Raw genomic sequence first — 15411 nt, 5'->3', positions numbered from 1 at the left:
ACACAACACTGAATAATTTAAAATGAGTAATTTACAGTATCAAATATTAGTATATGTGTTATTCCTATTATTATCATAATATATGTTGTGTTTGTTACACCCTTAAACGAAACACGCACAAGACCGTTTTCTTCTTTCTTTTTTTTTTTTTGCCACAGTTCGAGTTAAATGTTTAATCAAGCAATACGTATTATTTCTTTAATACGTACAAACAATAAGCTATTTTCTGTTCATGGAGTGGTTTGCTTGAAGCAGTGTTTCTTTCAGTGATGGTAAAGCTTTTTAGATAGATTTTCTTTTATTTATCTTTGTAGTAAGCTACAACTACGGACGGTACACTTTTTTTTAAACCCATGGACATATTCACACGTCATCTGTTACGTCACCTACCTCTGTTCAAATTATTCATTTCTTAAAGGCAGAGTACTCCATTACATTGAACTTCGATCAAACTCAAGGCTAACAAATCTAAACAAACTAGTATACTAATAAAGAATGAATGAATGTTTTAACCCCTTAAAAGATAATACTTTTAGTTTTAAACATTTGGTTACTCTTGTAAAGTACTTCAACATGTTGGCCTACACAGAAACATTATGAAGCCCAAATTCTCGGCATGTAAGAACAAGGCCACCGTTCCAGTAAGGAAGCACATTTTGGCTATACCGTGTCAGCATGCCAAGCGGTCCCCTCGACACATATAAATCCGTGTAGATAACACAATTGCGTAAGATGATGTTTTTAAATTTGCTTTGGGATTTCAACACAAGAAATAATACTAATAATAATAATAATAATAATAATAATAATAATAATAATAATAATAATAATAAAATACAACTTCCCGACTGTGCCCGTTTAAAAAAATAAAATAAATCAGCAATCAACTTTTTTTTTTTTTTTCACAACACTGGATAGCATTTCATTCGACTTCTTCTTGTATAGAATATGTACCAGTACTGATCCAGGTTACAGTGTTACGTTGGTTTTTGGATGTTCTATTCACCCCATGTTTATTTTATTTTATTTTTTTAATCTTCGTTCTTGTGCAGTTACTATACAGCCTCGTGCACAACAGAGCTCTGGGCAGCACCGTGCCAGTCGGGTATGAGGATGCTGGCATTGCATGGTGCTGACACAAGCCAGGGCACGGTATGGATTTTACAAAAATCATGAAAACAATGCGGCACGCATTCATAACAGTGACAGAACAATGCAGCACGATGCTGCAGACGTCGTGGACACGAGGTAATTGCCAAGTGTGTGTGTGTGTGTGTGTGTGTGTTTTCTTTCAAACTCACCTCCATATTTTTCAATATTTTACACAATAAAAATAAAAGCAGATAATTATTATTATTATTATTATTATTATTATTATTATTATTATTATTATTATTATTATTATTATTAAACGTATTTGTATTATTATTACTACTACTAGTTGCTGTATGTAATAGAATTCATTCACTGATATTCAAACGAAACAGTAGTACTACACATACTTATTTTTTTTTTCTGCCCTGTGTGTCTTTGCCTGCCCTTTCGCATGTTACCGCCTTGTTTCCGCCCCTTCAAAATGTCACAAATACCGGCTGCGGATTGGTCAACAGCTGTTTTTATGTTGTTTTCGGCGGTCCCTCCTACTCCTGCGAAACTTCTCTCTGCCCCTTTCGTGGATTGGAAATGGCTAATTTTGGTTTCTTGATAAAGAAAATGCGATATGAAAACTAGTGATATTATCGCATAAACATTCTTTCGCAAGAGTGGTCAGGGTTTGATTTGGTCCGGCCCTAAGTGGCCTCAGCAGAAATGGGCACAGAAAACACATCAATAATACAAAGTCTACAATATTTACAGCGCCATGGTTGGAACAGGGTTAAAAATATACAGGGACCTTCCACCCTGTCACAGATGTATATCGGTATTCTCAAAATTCCTCAACCAGTTAGCCTCAAGTGGCACGTTTTACAATGTGAGGATTAAATATTTGAACTGGTCAGATGACCACATTAAACTACATGGTGCCTTGCTTCCCAATAACAAACCCTGTTCTGACATCAACGCTGGGGAATTCATATAGATGTCTTTATTGATTTTCTCATTAGATCTTCCTATTGTGTATGTGCAATGCATTACGATATCACAGGAGTCCATACATATAAGGTTTATTAGATATATTTATTTATTTATTTATTGCATTTAGGCCTATATAGCGCTTTTTATACAAAAGTAGGGCAAAGCACTGTACAGTACATAGCAGAAAAAATGGAGGGCTAATAAGGAGTGCTAATGCTTTTTAAGACTTTCCAAAACTTACAAAGTGAAAGCATTGAAATCTAGCATAACAGTCAAAAGGGTACTTTCTTTTCAAAAGCTGTCCCATATTAACTTAAGCTGAGTAAATGAGCCGTATACTCAGGATGATAAAGAAGCTGACAAACAAAACCCTACTCGGATTACCCGAGAGCAAGAAACACCTTCAGTAAACACCTGCATTTGTGTCTGTTCTATGAATTTAGCACAGATGTTATGAATTGTCTGGCACTCCCCATAGCTTGGGAGAGACAGACATGTTCTTTGCTTTAACCTGGCCTCCCTCGCTGACATCAACTAAAAAAAATAACAAATCCAAATATTTGCACTTGTGGTTTGACCTGGGTTAGGCACGATCGCACCTCATCAAGGTTATCAAAGATCCCTTTCACTCTAGTCTCATTCATTACTGCACTTAACCAGAATGGCACATTGAGACCTGGTTTTCAATGATTCTAGCTGCTTGTTAAAAACATTTGCAAAAATGTCAAACTATATGCAAGTGAATGTTTGTTTTGATTGCGTGTTGTCAGCACTGTTTGTTTCATTATCTGTGAAGTGACATGTGGTCAACTAAGCAGTAGAAGGCTAAGAAAGTGCAGTTGGAAGTGAAGATAGGAAAAAAAAACGATGACTGCAGAGGACTGTGACACAATCAACATGCACAATAATCCGATCCTATACTTCATTACATTCTGGTGACTTTTTAAAACTCAGAAAATGAAAGCACCTCTGTAGCCTCAATATAGTTGTCAGGTGTCTAATCTGACAGTACAGTACACTGGTACACCAGAGAGTACCCATGAACCTGCCCCCCCCTGCAACACTATGTCCCTAGTGGATGTATGCACATCAGTAAGAAATACCACATGCTTTCTGTCATGACAGAAATGTCTATAGCCCTTTTCACACTGGCACTCCTAGCCGGGTCCGGACCCAGGTCCTGGCTACCCAGGTCACAATCCCCGTTGTGTGAAACCACGTACCTGGGTCGGACCCGGGTCGCAGCGACCCACCTCAGGATGTGAGCTGACACCTTTTGAGCGAAACAAAATACTTGACGGCCGTTCGTCAGCTGACGCAATAACAAACAGCCATGCCTGCGTGAAGGTTTCACTTCTGCAAGGAACATTTCTGTTTATTATGTTTAGCCATATTGTTGTTGATTGAGACACAGCATGAGCCAGATTGCAGCAGGGATGAAGAAACATTTGCTCTAATCAAAATCTGGGCCAACAGTTCAATCCAGAGAAGCTTGGATGGAAGTGTCTGTAACAAGCTGCTTCCGGGGCATTGATACGCGTATTGTGCACTTGCGTCTGTCACCTAGGTCAACCCTGCTTTACCAAGAGCAGTGCGTACCCGACACGCATGACACCGGGTCCTGCCCGGGTAGGTTCTGGCCCGGGTAGATCATGCCAGTGTGAAAGGGGCTTATGATATCAAGCTAAACTGTCTCTTTTAATGAATGCACTATTTTTAACCGGCATCCAGACCAAATGTATTTCTTATACTGAAATATCCACCCATGTGCAACCATTTAGCATGTATTTAAAGTAATTCAACAGCAAACAAGGCAACAACCAAACATTAGACCGTTTTATTTTTTAAGACATTTTAGGATAGGGAGATAGTTTTGGATGACAAACTTCTTTTCTTGTTTGTACCCAATTCTCAAGCTAGTTGTGACGTCCTAATTGGTTACACAATTCTGAATCCCAAGTGTCTACATTTATACAGCAGCTAGTACTTAAATCTTCCTTCCAATTTCACAGCGTTATAAAATATGTATGGTAAATCACCGCAATCCTTTTAAACCAGAGCACGTAGTGGCTATGTTCATTAGCTTAAGATAGATGGGTGAAAATTGGTGAGGCAACAGAGTCCAAACAAATCATTTATCTGATGTTTATCCTGTTAAAACAAGCAATTCAATATGTCAATCTATTGAATTACACACAGGACAAGTAAGATGCAGTCAACAACTTACTCCAGACCACATCACAATGTATATATTTTAACAAGAAATGAACAAAGTAACTATAACTACAGTACTATCCACCCCCTATGGAAGGTGACAAAGTGAAATTGGCTTTGTGGTTGCAACAACAGGTTTTTTCCACCCCACTTCTTAGATAGATTTCACTTCATTACAGAATGTAAACAGGCATTGAAAACCCATGAAAACTAAGATTAGGTGGTGCTGTACTAAAGGCTTCTGGTAACATGGCCAGGCCTCAGGAGAGAGAACACACACTACCATGAAGTGGATGCTGGCGTACAGGTCTTCTAAATATTGCACATGGCAACATGCTGTAAAGGCCAAGAAAATAGGGCATATTTTTGGTTACCAAGACCCATATTTTAGCCTGAGGGTCTAACACTGACAAAATATTTGAGATGTGGAACTTAATTAAAGATGATGATTTAGAGTATTTTATTTTTATTTTTGATTTTATTTTGTTAATGACTGATCTCAGGATATGACTGTGCCTCTTCTCCCTTTAGGGTCTCAATTCCAATAACCACTGTTTATCTTATCAAGCAGAGAAAACTGGAGAAGGCAATCGAAACCCACAGGGAGTCCATACAGACCTGGAATGAACAACAACGCATAGTTGCTTTTCCCTCAATCTGATGCTGTTTTCTTCTTCTTATTATTATTATTATTGAAAAGGAGAATGTATTGGTAGCAGCTACCTGGGGTAAAGGGCACTTTATTAAAAGCCGGCACTTATATTCACTGGCACACGGTGCAGGCATCACACAGGGAGATTACTCCCTGTGATGAAGAAGTAAAACATATGAGTAGTATGAACAGCCCCAGGACAAACATCTTAGGTAAAAGTGAAGTGAAAATTATTGAATTCTAATGAACTTTATATTCTGTATAATATGTCTGTACCTTCTATTTCTATATACATTTAATTGAACGTGAAGTGCTTTTGAGACTGTAGCAAGCAGTGATTGCATCAGCTGCAGCTGGCCCTTCGGGCTTGTGAACAACAGTGTTCCCCCATCCCCAGGACACCAACTTTGACAACTCTGAGACTGTCTCTGTCTCTGTTCTGATTCTATCTTGTGCTGTGATAACGAAGGATTGCCTGAGACAGGAGAGGTTACACCACAGTCGACACCCCATCAGATCACCCTGGCCCCAAGAAAGAACTGCCCAGGACAATTGGTTCTGGTAGGCTCCAGCACAGCTGGAACCACATGTAATGAACAAAAGGCCTTATCACAAACTTCTGTGACATTCTAGCTAGAGACACACCCTACCTTGTAACACTCTGTATAAAACCTAATGTAACTCTTCTTTCTACAACAGTCTTTACTGACTCTTCCTTTGTATACATCGATTACAATATCTGGAGCTGATAATCAACCTGAATCCTGAGTCTCTTTGGATAGAGGAGGATAAATCCACTACAAAAGCACCTGGTGAAGTACACAAAGATCGTACATTAGGCATATGGTTCTGGAAATATTTATAAGAAACTCAAATACAGACCGAAAATGTAATTATATCTTTTGACCTTTAATCATACTATCATCTGTGCAATTGTCATTATTCCTCACTGCTCTAACATTATAAAACATGCATGTACATGTTCAGCAGACAGGACAGGTTTTATGTTACTTCATTACTGGGCAATATTGAAATATACTATATATCATTAAACTACCACCCCACCTAGTGCAGTGGCCAAGATATTTAACTTAATTAAATAGTTTTGTTGAAAAATTAAGGTCACTGGGACACTTGTTTGAGTTTAAGCAGGATCATTCTGAAACCAACAGTCAAGGCCACTACACACCAGACGTGATGCGATTTTTCACTGGGTGACAAGATACTTTTTCAGCAATATGACCATACACACCTGACGCGACACAGATGCGATGCGACAGATTTGAAAAATGTCAGATGTATAAAACTATTAGAAATTGCTATTGACAAAACTATGATCAACACTGGTATATATTCGTCAGCATGATGTGGAAATTATGAGTGTCTTCTCTGACAGTATTTCAACATATATGGTAATAAATCATACATATCAGGCTTATCCAGCACCTTTGAAAGGGACTCCCATATATCTTTCATCTGTGTATCTTTATAATTGTGATGATCCTTTTCATAAAGCTCTGGATATTTTTCCACGGCAAGTATTATTGTTTCCTCTGTCATTTTGGATACTGCTACACCCTGCTGGACACTGTGCACTGAAGTTGTTCACTGCTTGCTCAATTTCCTAGTTATTGTGCAACAAATAGGATTCAATTGTATTTATTTCGCGTCGCCCTGGTGTTGGCCCCAGGCCACTTGTCATGTCCCTTGCGGTGTGAAAGATACTTTTCATAAATATAGGTTCTATTCATTTGTTCGCATCGCTGCACACTTTTGTAACAGTCTTTATCCATGCAGGGACAAGCTTTGAGTTGTGAAACTGTCAAGGTGATAATATTTGGGGTTCAGATGTAGAGAAAGGTGTAATAAAGCTGTTGAGGTTTAAAGAAAGCTTTTAAGTTAAAGCATAGATAAAAATGCCTATGAACAATTACCTCCAGAAAAAACTTTGACGTAACAAAGATCGCAGTGATGTGTTCTGACATGGGAGTCAGCTCTGAACCATACTGCACCATTGTAACTACAGTACAGACAAGTGTATTAGCAGTTTATTAGCCTCACTGAAAATGTAACAAGGTGAGGTGGTTTGGTTAGGGAGACAAGTTTGGTTAACTCATTTAAATGGTCTATTTTTTGACACTTCATCAGTAACGGCTTACTACAAATTGAACTTTCTTTTCACTAAACTTACAAAAGGCTGTTGGTAAAATGTGTTTTTCAGTGCCATGCAGTTCAAATAATCAGTTTATATAACAGCATTTTAACATCTTTCCCAAAACCACTAAACTTCACCTTAAATGCTCTGGCTACCACAGTTCAAAGCATGCTGGTGATCATGATACTGTAATAGCAGTTTCCTAGAAACTCCTGGTTAAACTACAAACATCTCCTCCTAGGCACAACTGACATTAACCTAGGGTTCTCCCCAGGAATTCTGTAAAGCCAGGCAGCAGAACATTATAGCCTGGAACACTTTTAATGGAAAAATAAACTTGGCTTACCTTAATATATAATACAACAAAGAATTAGAATAATGTGTTGTCTTTCGTTGACTATATCAGGTTGCTCTTTTTTATGTTCTACATTTTCTTTTTTATTACTGTTTTTTTATGGTAAATTACTGTGCTTATTTAGGCACGCTTTGATTTGACTGAGGAAAGATAACGTAGGTTTATTGGAGTTCACAACAACAACAAAAAACGGTAACACTTCCTTTTTAGCTTAATTATTGAGCTTATTGCTTAAATGGTTTTGGTTATGTTACGTCTATTTTTGTTTTTCGCTGTTCTACATTATTTTTTTTTTTAACTCAACAGTACTCACACACGTTTGGTCACCATCATAACTGTTGCATGAAACCAGAGTGTAATAATCCAGCACCTCTGCACTAAAGCCTTTGTATATCAGCTGACAAGTGTTCAGCTGATATCCCATCACGCCTTTCTTCTTAAAGGCGTACAGCCTGTATACATGAACTATCTGTACCTGGGTACATATTTTTACGATATTACAACAAAAGGAATACACTTTTTTGGGGGGGGGTTCCATATGTATAGCTGTTATGTACTATATAGCACCCTACAGTACAATAATCCAACAAAAAATTGACTGAATAAACCCGTAAAATAATCTTAATATTTTTTTAATAAAGTAGCTGCCACAAATATAGTATTAGGCAGTGGATTGCGTCGATCGCCAGCTTATTTTGAAAACCCTGCATTCGTTGTCACTATTTTTGCTTTGAAAATAATGGGTTATTTTTTTAGCAGTCATTTTTAACGTTTTAGCCTCTCAAAGTGCTTAACACAGAAAACCCGCCCCTTCAGCTCACTGATTGGTTAAATATTGTGTCACGACGTAACACAGATGTCATGTGGTTCACCCAGCAACGCGCAAGTGATCTAGCCAGCTAGAAGCGCAATTAATCCTTATTGTTAAAGTCACAGTAGCATCTGCAAGACGGGCGGATCAGGTTTCTTCAGCCAGGTCGCCGGGCAGGCCGTCTGGCTGAAAAGGCGTGGGGAGAACCTGATATAGCTTTACTGCGATCTTTAACGTACAGTATTTTCAGTATTGGATTATTAACACGTGTTACCTTTTCTAGGCAGCGCATTACAAAGACCTAGAGCTAATTAGCCACTTCTCTATATCATTATATTTTAAATACAGCCTTAAAAGCCAGAATTTTTAATTTGCAGTACTTCATGTTTTGCCGGACAGGAAAAAAAAAAGTGTGTTTCGTACCAGAAACGGAATCTAGTTACATAATTAAAGTTGCTTTTCTTGGGCATTGCAGGGTTACAAAAAGAAAGCCTTTTATTGATGTACGAATGTACAGTATGGAACAAACGATCAAGGGATGAGGTAATAGTTAATTTTTTTCCTTGAAAACAAATTCATTTACACACCACTGTAGTTTTTTCCATACTGAAGAGCTCTCTGTGGTAAGTGCATCAGGCATCAATCTAGAGGGTTGGGTCTAAGGGAACTGGTCTAATTTTTTCAATGGCTCAGCTTACCACATCTGATGAAGAAACCACTGGTGAATGCATTTGCCATATCACAAACTGACTTGTGCAACAGTTTAGTAAAAGATTTACCTTTGTATTCAATTCCAAGATTCCATACGATCCTACAATCAGCATCTTGTAGATCTGCTCCTCATATCTACCACATACTGTAGTAGCTTTAAATGCTCATGTTGCAGTTGTTTTATTCAGAAACGTTCACTGGAAGCTGCTTTAAGGGTATCCTTGGCCTTGAGGACCGATATTTTAAAATGAAGAGTCTTTAAAGCTGGATATTCCTGTGCCTGCACCTCATTCTGCACTAATGACAACTGTGGCCTCCAAGAAACAACATTCAAACCCTGTTTGGACTGCATTGTATTTTTCACAAGAGTGTCTGTGACAGAAATATAATGAGTTTTGGTTGTAAATCTCCCTCCCGAGCTGTGAGGGCACTAAGCAGCGAAAGGGGAAGTCTTTGGACGGGCTGGCCTGACAGTTCTTTCCCTGGGCCGGGAAGTCGGTCCGTCTGGAAGAAGGCAAGACTCTGTTGCAGGAATGTATTGACCCGGAAGGGAAACGACGTAGCAGCTGCAGACAGTAGAGACAGCTGCACTCGTTTTCCAAGGGGTCATGCGTGATAGCATAAAGGGGACGGAGGATTGTAAATCTTTTCCTTTGCTTGGTTCAGGAAACAAGGAACTGGAAGGACTGGGAGAAACCCCTTTAAAAACTGAAAAAAGAGTGTTTTGTTTGTTTTGTCATTGTTAGTAATTGTCTTTTATTTTTGTGAAATTCACCAGACGGCTAACACGTCTCCGGAGCTGTCACCTTGGGCCAGCACTATCTGGAGCAATACTACACCACAGTCACTGTTTAATTGTTATCACCCACCACGAGCACTACTGCACGCACCCAGGACTGGTGACCGTGTTAGTATATTGTGGGACGGATATTTGTGTTTATTGTTTGGGACCCTGTTGTTATTTACTCCTTGCTCTACACATTGCTGTGTCTTGCCGGGGATTATTATTTGGTCACCAGACCTGGATACAATTAAAAACTGTTCCAAACTGGATTATAACTCTCTGTGTTTCATTACTGCACTGCATCACTCCTGCACCTGCACGTACCACTTACCACTTTGCCACAGTGACATAGTAGAAACATGTAACCACCCCACCAAGATGAAAGAATATTAACAAGTCTTTTGATTAAAACAGCATATGATAAAAAAAATAAATAAAAAAAAATGATTTTAGGTTACGGCATCCAGCCCGGGGTTCTGATGACTTCATCATAAACCACTCAAGCTTTGTATTTGTAATTTATGACTTTCCAGAACCCCTCAAAGAAAATTAAAACCTTGTCATTCACTTCTCATTTATCATATGATCTAGAGCTGAAGTTACAGTTACGTGAAATGTGAACTGTAGGCAGTTCCATGTTGAACTGGTGTTGTTATTCCTATTGACTTGGGCAAGTCACTTGTCTGCCTTTTGCCTCAGTCCCACCCAGACATCTGTAAAAGTGGGTGAAATTAGGATCCAGATGTTACATCTAAACTGGGCTATTCTACAGAAAGAATTCCTGAATAAATAAACAAAGACATGCATACTTCAGATCTGGGTATGGTACTGTATGTACAGCTGGGTAGCAAAGCTATAGCTTAAAGTGCTTTTACTGTAATACGGCTAAATCAAATGTACCAACATTTTTTATTCTTTTAAAGTGGCTTAGTGATATTTATCTGCTTGTACAGCAAACTATATGCTTATGTTGCTGCCATTTATAGCTATGCTGCTTTTTGAAAAGGACTTAGTTTCTCAACGTACAGTACATGGTACTTTCCTTGTAAATTGCTTTTTTTCCAGAAGAAAGAAAGGGAATCCCTAGGTATTTTTTTACTTCTGCAGTCCTGGTTTCTCTATATGGAATCTGCGAACAGTACTTAAAGTGTCAAATATAGTGTTTAATAATTCCAAACACTAGATTCAATTACCGCTTTCTGCTACCGCGCCCAGTGTAATCCTTGTGAGACAAGCTTGTATGAGACAAGCTAACAGAAAAAGCCTCTCTTTCGAAAGAGCGGTCGATGAGACATTCTGTAAACTCAGCTACATAAACTCTGGCCAATGAACCCCACTGCTGCCTGCAGGATACCCAGAGCACTGCAATGGGACTGACTTCCCAAACCCAGTATTTGCAACTCTAGTGCAGATGGAAACAATTCTTTGAAAAATTGCACTGTGCCCTGCTGATAAGCACATTATCTGGCACGTTATTTTTATGCTAAACACTCCAATACCAACCACTAACATGGCAGACGCAACATCTAAGACTGTATGGATGGAATGTTTCCATTGCTGATACAATTTAGTGATGTTTGCACATAACATTTGGTGTGCAGATGGTCGAGGGGTATGCACTACAGCAACACACTGAGATTGCAAGTCTGTGCCGAGCCAGGTGAATAAACTGTGCCAATGGAAAAAACAGAGCATTGTATTGGTAATGTTCTACAAAATTAGAACAGAAGACAACTGGTGAAGAATCCGCTTGGCTGACTAAGTAACATCTACAAAATGGGTGGCACAAACTGTATATGCCATCTCAGCATTTCCATTAACAGGTAAATAAGTACTCGTCAGGGTCTGTTTCAAAAGCTACTGTATTTGATGGGCAAAGACTGAAGCCAAACGTCAGTCTGACTGGCAGCAAAAGGTCTGGGATGGGCAGCTAGAAACATCGATTTTGACTAACAAGAGTTCCTCTAGATTACACCCTTAAAGGCACAGGCAATCGGATGAGTAAGTGATTCGGTAGTTCTTGTCTTTGCGCATGCTTGTTAGTAAAGCAAGTCACTGATAGGCCAATTCAATTCATGCCCCTCCTTTCATTCCTACTGGAGGGAAGGATGTTTACTTTTTATGCATGATTGGCTATCCTTCGTGTGTTCGTTGAAAGCATAAAGTGACGTTTGTTTTTGTATTTTTGTATGGTTTTTACGTGTTTTAGTCTAGATCTGTTAGTCTAGTCTTATGTAAGTTTGCACACCCTTCTACAGTATATTCTCAGTAAAAGAAAATACTTTAATTCACACTGATGTTATACCTGTAGTTTTCAGTTACGCTAAGAACTATTGTGTAAAATATCTGAATATGAAATTATGGAGCGAAATATTCATGTTAAAAAATTATAATATTTCTACAACTATTTTCTTTCATTTTCTGCTTAGTTAACTAAAATAAGGCTGCTAAGTGAAAATAATCTTTTTCACTTTCTCACATAGGACTATTTTGTCTCATAACTACGTGTATGTGTATCGCTTGGACAGGTGTAAGATGAATAATGATGACGAATTGTGTTGTGACGGGTAAACGTGGAAACGCTGCATCTTCATACCTAACTTGGGAAGATAATTATTTTGAAAAAGCGACAAGATAATTCAGTTTTAGCCATTTGTATCATTTGAGCTGGATCCCTGTCAAGGGCTACACAAAGTCACGTCACCGCTTCAGATTTTTATGACATTTTACACACAAATATAGTGAAACCTGAATGAACCCGTCACCAAAGGGACTGGACAGTGGTGGCTGCTTATTCAATGTGCTTGTCATTCATTGGAATGAAAAATGAACAACAATTCTGCCTTAATTTTTCTCTGAATGATGCAGCCTTTTTGGCCAGATGCCTGGATCTGTTTGGCTGAAGAATGCCCTCATATATTCATAGGATATACCCCCTTCACTATAGTCTGTGTTTAATTTCAAACTGTCTCGTTCACCACACACAGATGTCCATGAGTGATGTCATCATAATATAGGCCTACATAACTGATACTTTTCACATTTCAGCACCAGCTGCCTTGCTCTTTCAGTCCCTAGGATTACATGTCAGGCCAGCCACATGTACAGTGGTGGAACCAAACATTGGAAACATCTACTATATGTAGCACAAACTTTTACTTATACTATATTGGTCATTAATGGGGAATGGACTGCTGCAACCCCCCACCCCCCCAGCTTTCCTAAATTGTGCCGGTAATCATTGAGGAAGCATCTTGCTGACTAGTCAAATCCATGCTGTCTACTCTTATGACAGTGATGACACACAGGTTTCTAATTTTCTTTCCCCTCCAAATCTTGTAGAAATCAAATTACCTAAAAGCAATGATTGTCTCTGTATATTTTAATAAAAGCTTGCTTTTAGATCTATTCCTTTGACGTAAAAGCATCATATTTCCGTATAAATGTTACTTCATGTGTAACCGAACACTTCTCCAGCAGCATCTTCATCAATGGCCCAGTTCTCTGGATCTTACAAATGTTATACTTTTAAACATATGTTTATCCACAGTGATGTGCTTCTCTGTTTTCATAGATTTCAGCTGGAATCGAAGTCCTTTCTGGGTTTCTGTTAAACCTGTGCAAATAGCGGTTACTGATATTAACCATTAAAATAAGTACAGCACAGCAAGAACGCTGAGGTAATGTCTATGTGTAGGATGTAACCACGTGCGTTTCAAATGTCAATTAGGGAAGCCTCAGCATGCTGTCTGTAAGAAAAGCATGTCATTAGCATCTGTAAATACAGCTTAGTGCAGAGGTGGACATTGAATGCTTCTGTTTAGTAATACTAGCTATCTTTTGAATGAAGGGCTATTTTTTGCCCACATAATATTAATTTACTACCAATGCAAAATGACTGCTGTCGGTGGGACATTAATTCAAACTACCCCAAAAGTGTGTTTCTGCAAGGCTTGTACAACATTCAATGTGGTCCAAGTCCTGGCAGTCACCATTGCTTAAATACATTTTTGGGTGTAAAATAAAGAACAATCATTGTGCATTTGGTTTAAACCATATTCCATATTCTTAATATCCCACACTTTTATCTATATAGCACCTACCACAGCCCCCATTGTATTTCATTAATTAGATTTGTTCTCTTCCAGTATACCCCCTCCAAACACACACTTACTCATGGGGCAGGTAATTTCATCCTTCAGCTACAGAAGACCCCTGCTGTGTGCTTTGCATACACAATCGACACAGAGGCACCGGCAGTATCAGGATATCATTAGCTTCCTCTGATAACACCAAGACCCCCTGTCTCTGTCAACGTTATCCTTTGTGTTACTTCTCCATTGGGATACACCTACATATACTCTGTTGGTACCTAGAACACCGGTATTACTGTTTCACGAAATAGTGCCCAATTGCTAGACATTTATTTATGGGGTTTCTATATAATAACTGTGGTGCTTTTAAATCGTTACTATTATACAATATCAGTTTAACAATAATACACCCGGGTATGACACTGTCTCCAGTTCCATCTACATCTAACTGATTTGTATTGTTTTCTCCTTAAAAAAAAATGTTAAATGTGTGCACCCAGTAAAATCGAAAGAAAAACAAAACAAAAACAAAAGGACAGTACTATTATACTCATATTTCCAAATGCTGTGGTGTTCATATTGCAATTTTTATTTAAATTATTTTATTTTAGTTTGTTTGTTAATGTTAGGATGCAAAGAAGAGCAAATGAACAAATAAGGCAACTTGTCCATCATCGTAATTGAGAAAGTAACTCAAACAATATGTGCAGCTCAAAACCAAGCAAAAAACGATATGATTGTCATGTATTTCTGCCTTTCATTACTACCTAAAAAGGGGTACACGATTCTTTCTGCTCAGGTTTAATTTCTCACTGATACACTGATCAGAAAACAAACTTAAGCAAAACGTAATGACTGTACCTTTACCGTGCCTTTCCATTCTGTGAGTTTCGTTTTATTTCCAGGTGTCTTTATCCTGTTTTCTCGACAATGACAGAATGGAGTACAATGGAAAAGGCAGCAGACCGCTGGAAACAAAGCTCCACAGCAACTCCCCCTCTCGTGTTTAACTCGCAGTCCCAGATTGAAACGCGAGCGAGCTGTCAAAAAAAAAAAAAAAAAAAAAAAAAAGAATTAAACACAGACGTGACTGACAGTTCTAGCAGCCGACCACAGACCCCACTGTTCTTTTCAGACACCAATGCCAGAATGGGGGAGGCGGCAAAAAAAAAAAAAACAAAAAAAAAAAAATGAAAACGCCGCTGCTTGACATTTTTCAGCACCAGTCAATGGCACCCTAAGAATTGCCAACCTATAGGCTAAACGTAGACGGTCGTTAACTTTATTTTAAATTTGTTGCCATGCATTTACTTTATGTATTTTAGCGTTGTGATTCTCATTTCCATATCCGTAACAGTGTTTGTTCACCTACAACAGAGATACTAAAGTTGTTAACACATTTACTAAAACAATGGGTGTTGTTTTCTACCAACTGTTAATGCTCACTCACTAATTTCCTTGTAACGTTTTTCCAATAGTATAGGATGCTGTGTTCAAATTAATTATTTCACTTTATTTCATTAATATTGCAGTAATCATTTATAAAATGCTGGAGTCCA

General features: G+C 38.3%; 1 protein-coding gene across 2 annotated transcripts in view; it reads right to left on the bottom strand.

Annotated features, from left to right (window-relative positions):
- Positions 1-14866, bottom strand: part of LOC117408611 (actin filament-associated protein 1-like) — a 93006-nt gene extending 78140 nt beyond the window's left edge. The window contains exon 1 of one of the 2 annotated variants that reach the window (XM_034013762.3): positions 14714-14866. In XM_034013762.3, the coding sequence (XP_033869653.3) occupies positions 14714-14732 (19 nt within the window). In that variant the 5' untranslated portion in view covers positions 14733-14866. Of the gene's footprint in view, positions 1-7765; positions 7850-14713 lie in introns of those variants that run through there. The other variant, XM_059005182.1, reaches the window with a different exon arrangement.
- Between the last annotated feature and the right edge of the window lie 545 nt (positions 14867-15411).

This window comes from Acipenser ruthenus, chromosome 2 (genome assembly GCF_902713425.1).
Source record: "Acipenser ruthenus chromosome 2, fAciRut3.2 maternal haplotype, whole genome shotgun sequence".
Taxonomy (NCBI): Eukaryota; Metazoa; Chordata; class Actinopteri; order Acipenseriformes; family Acipenseridae; genus Acipenser; species Acipenser ruthenus.
The sequence above is the reverse complement of the archived record's forward strand: the minus strand, read 5'-3'. Positions and strand labels throughout refer to the sequence as shown.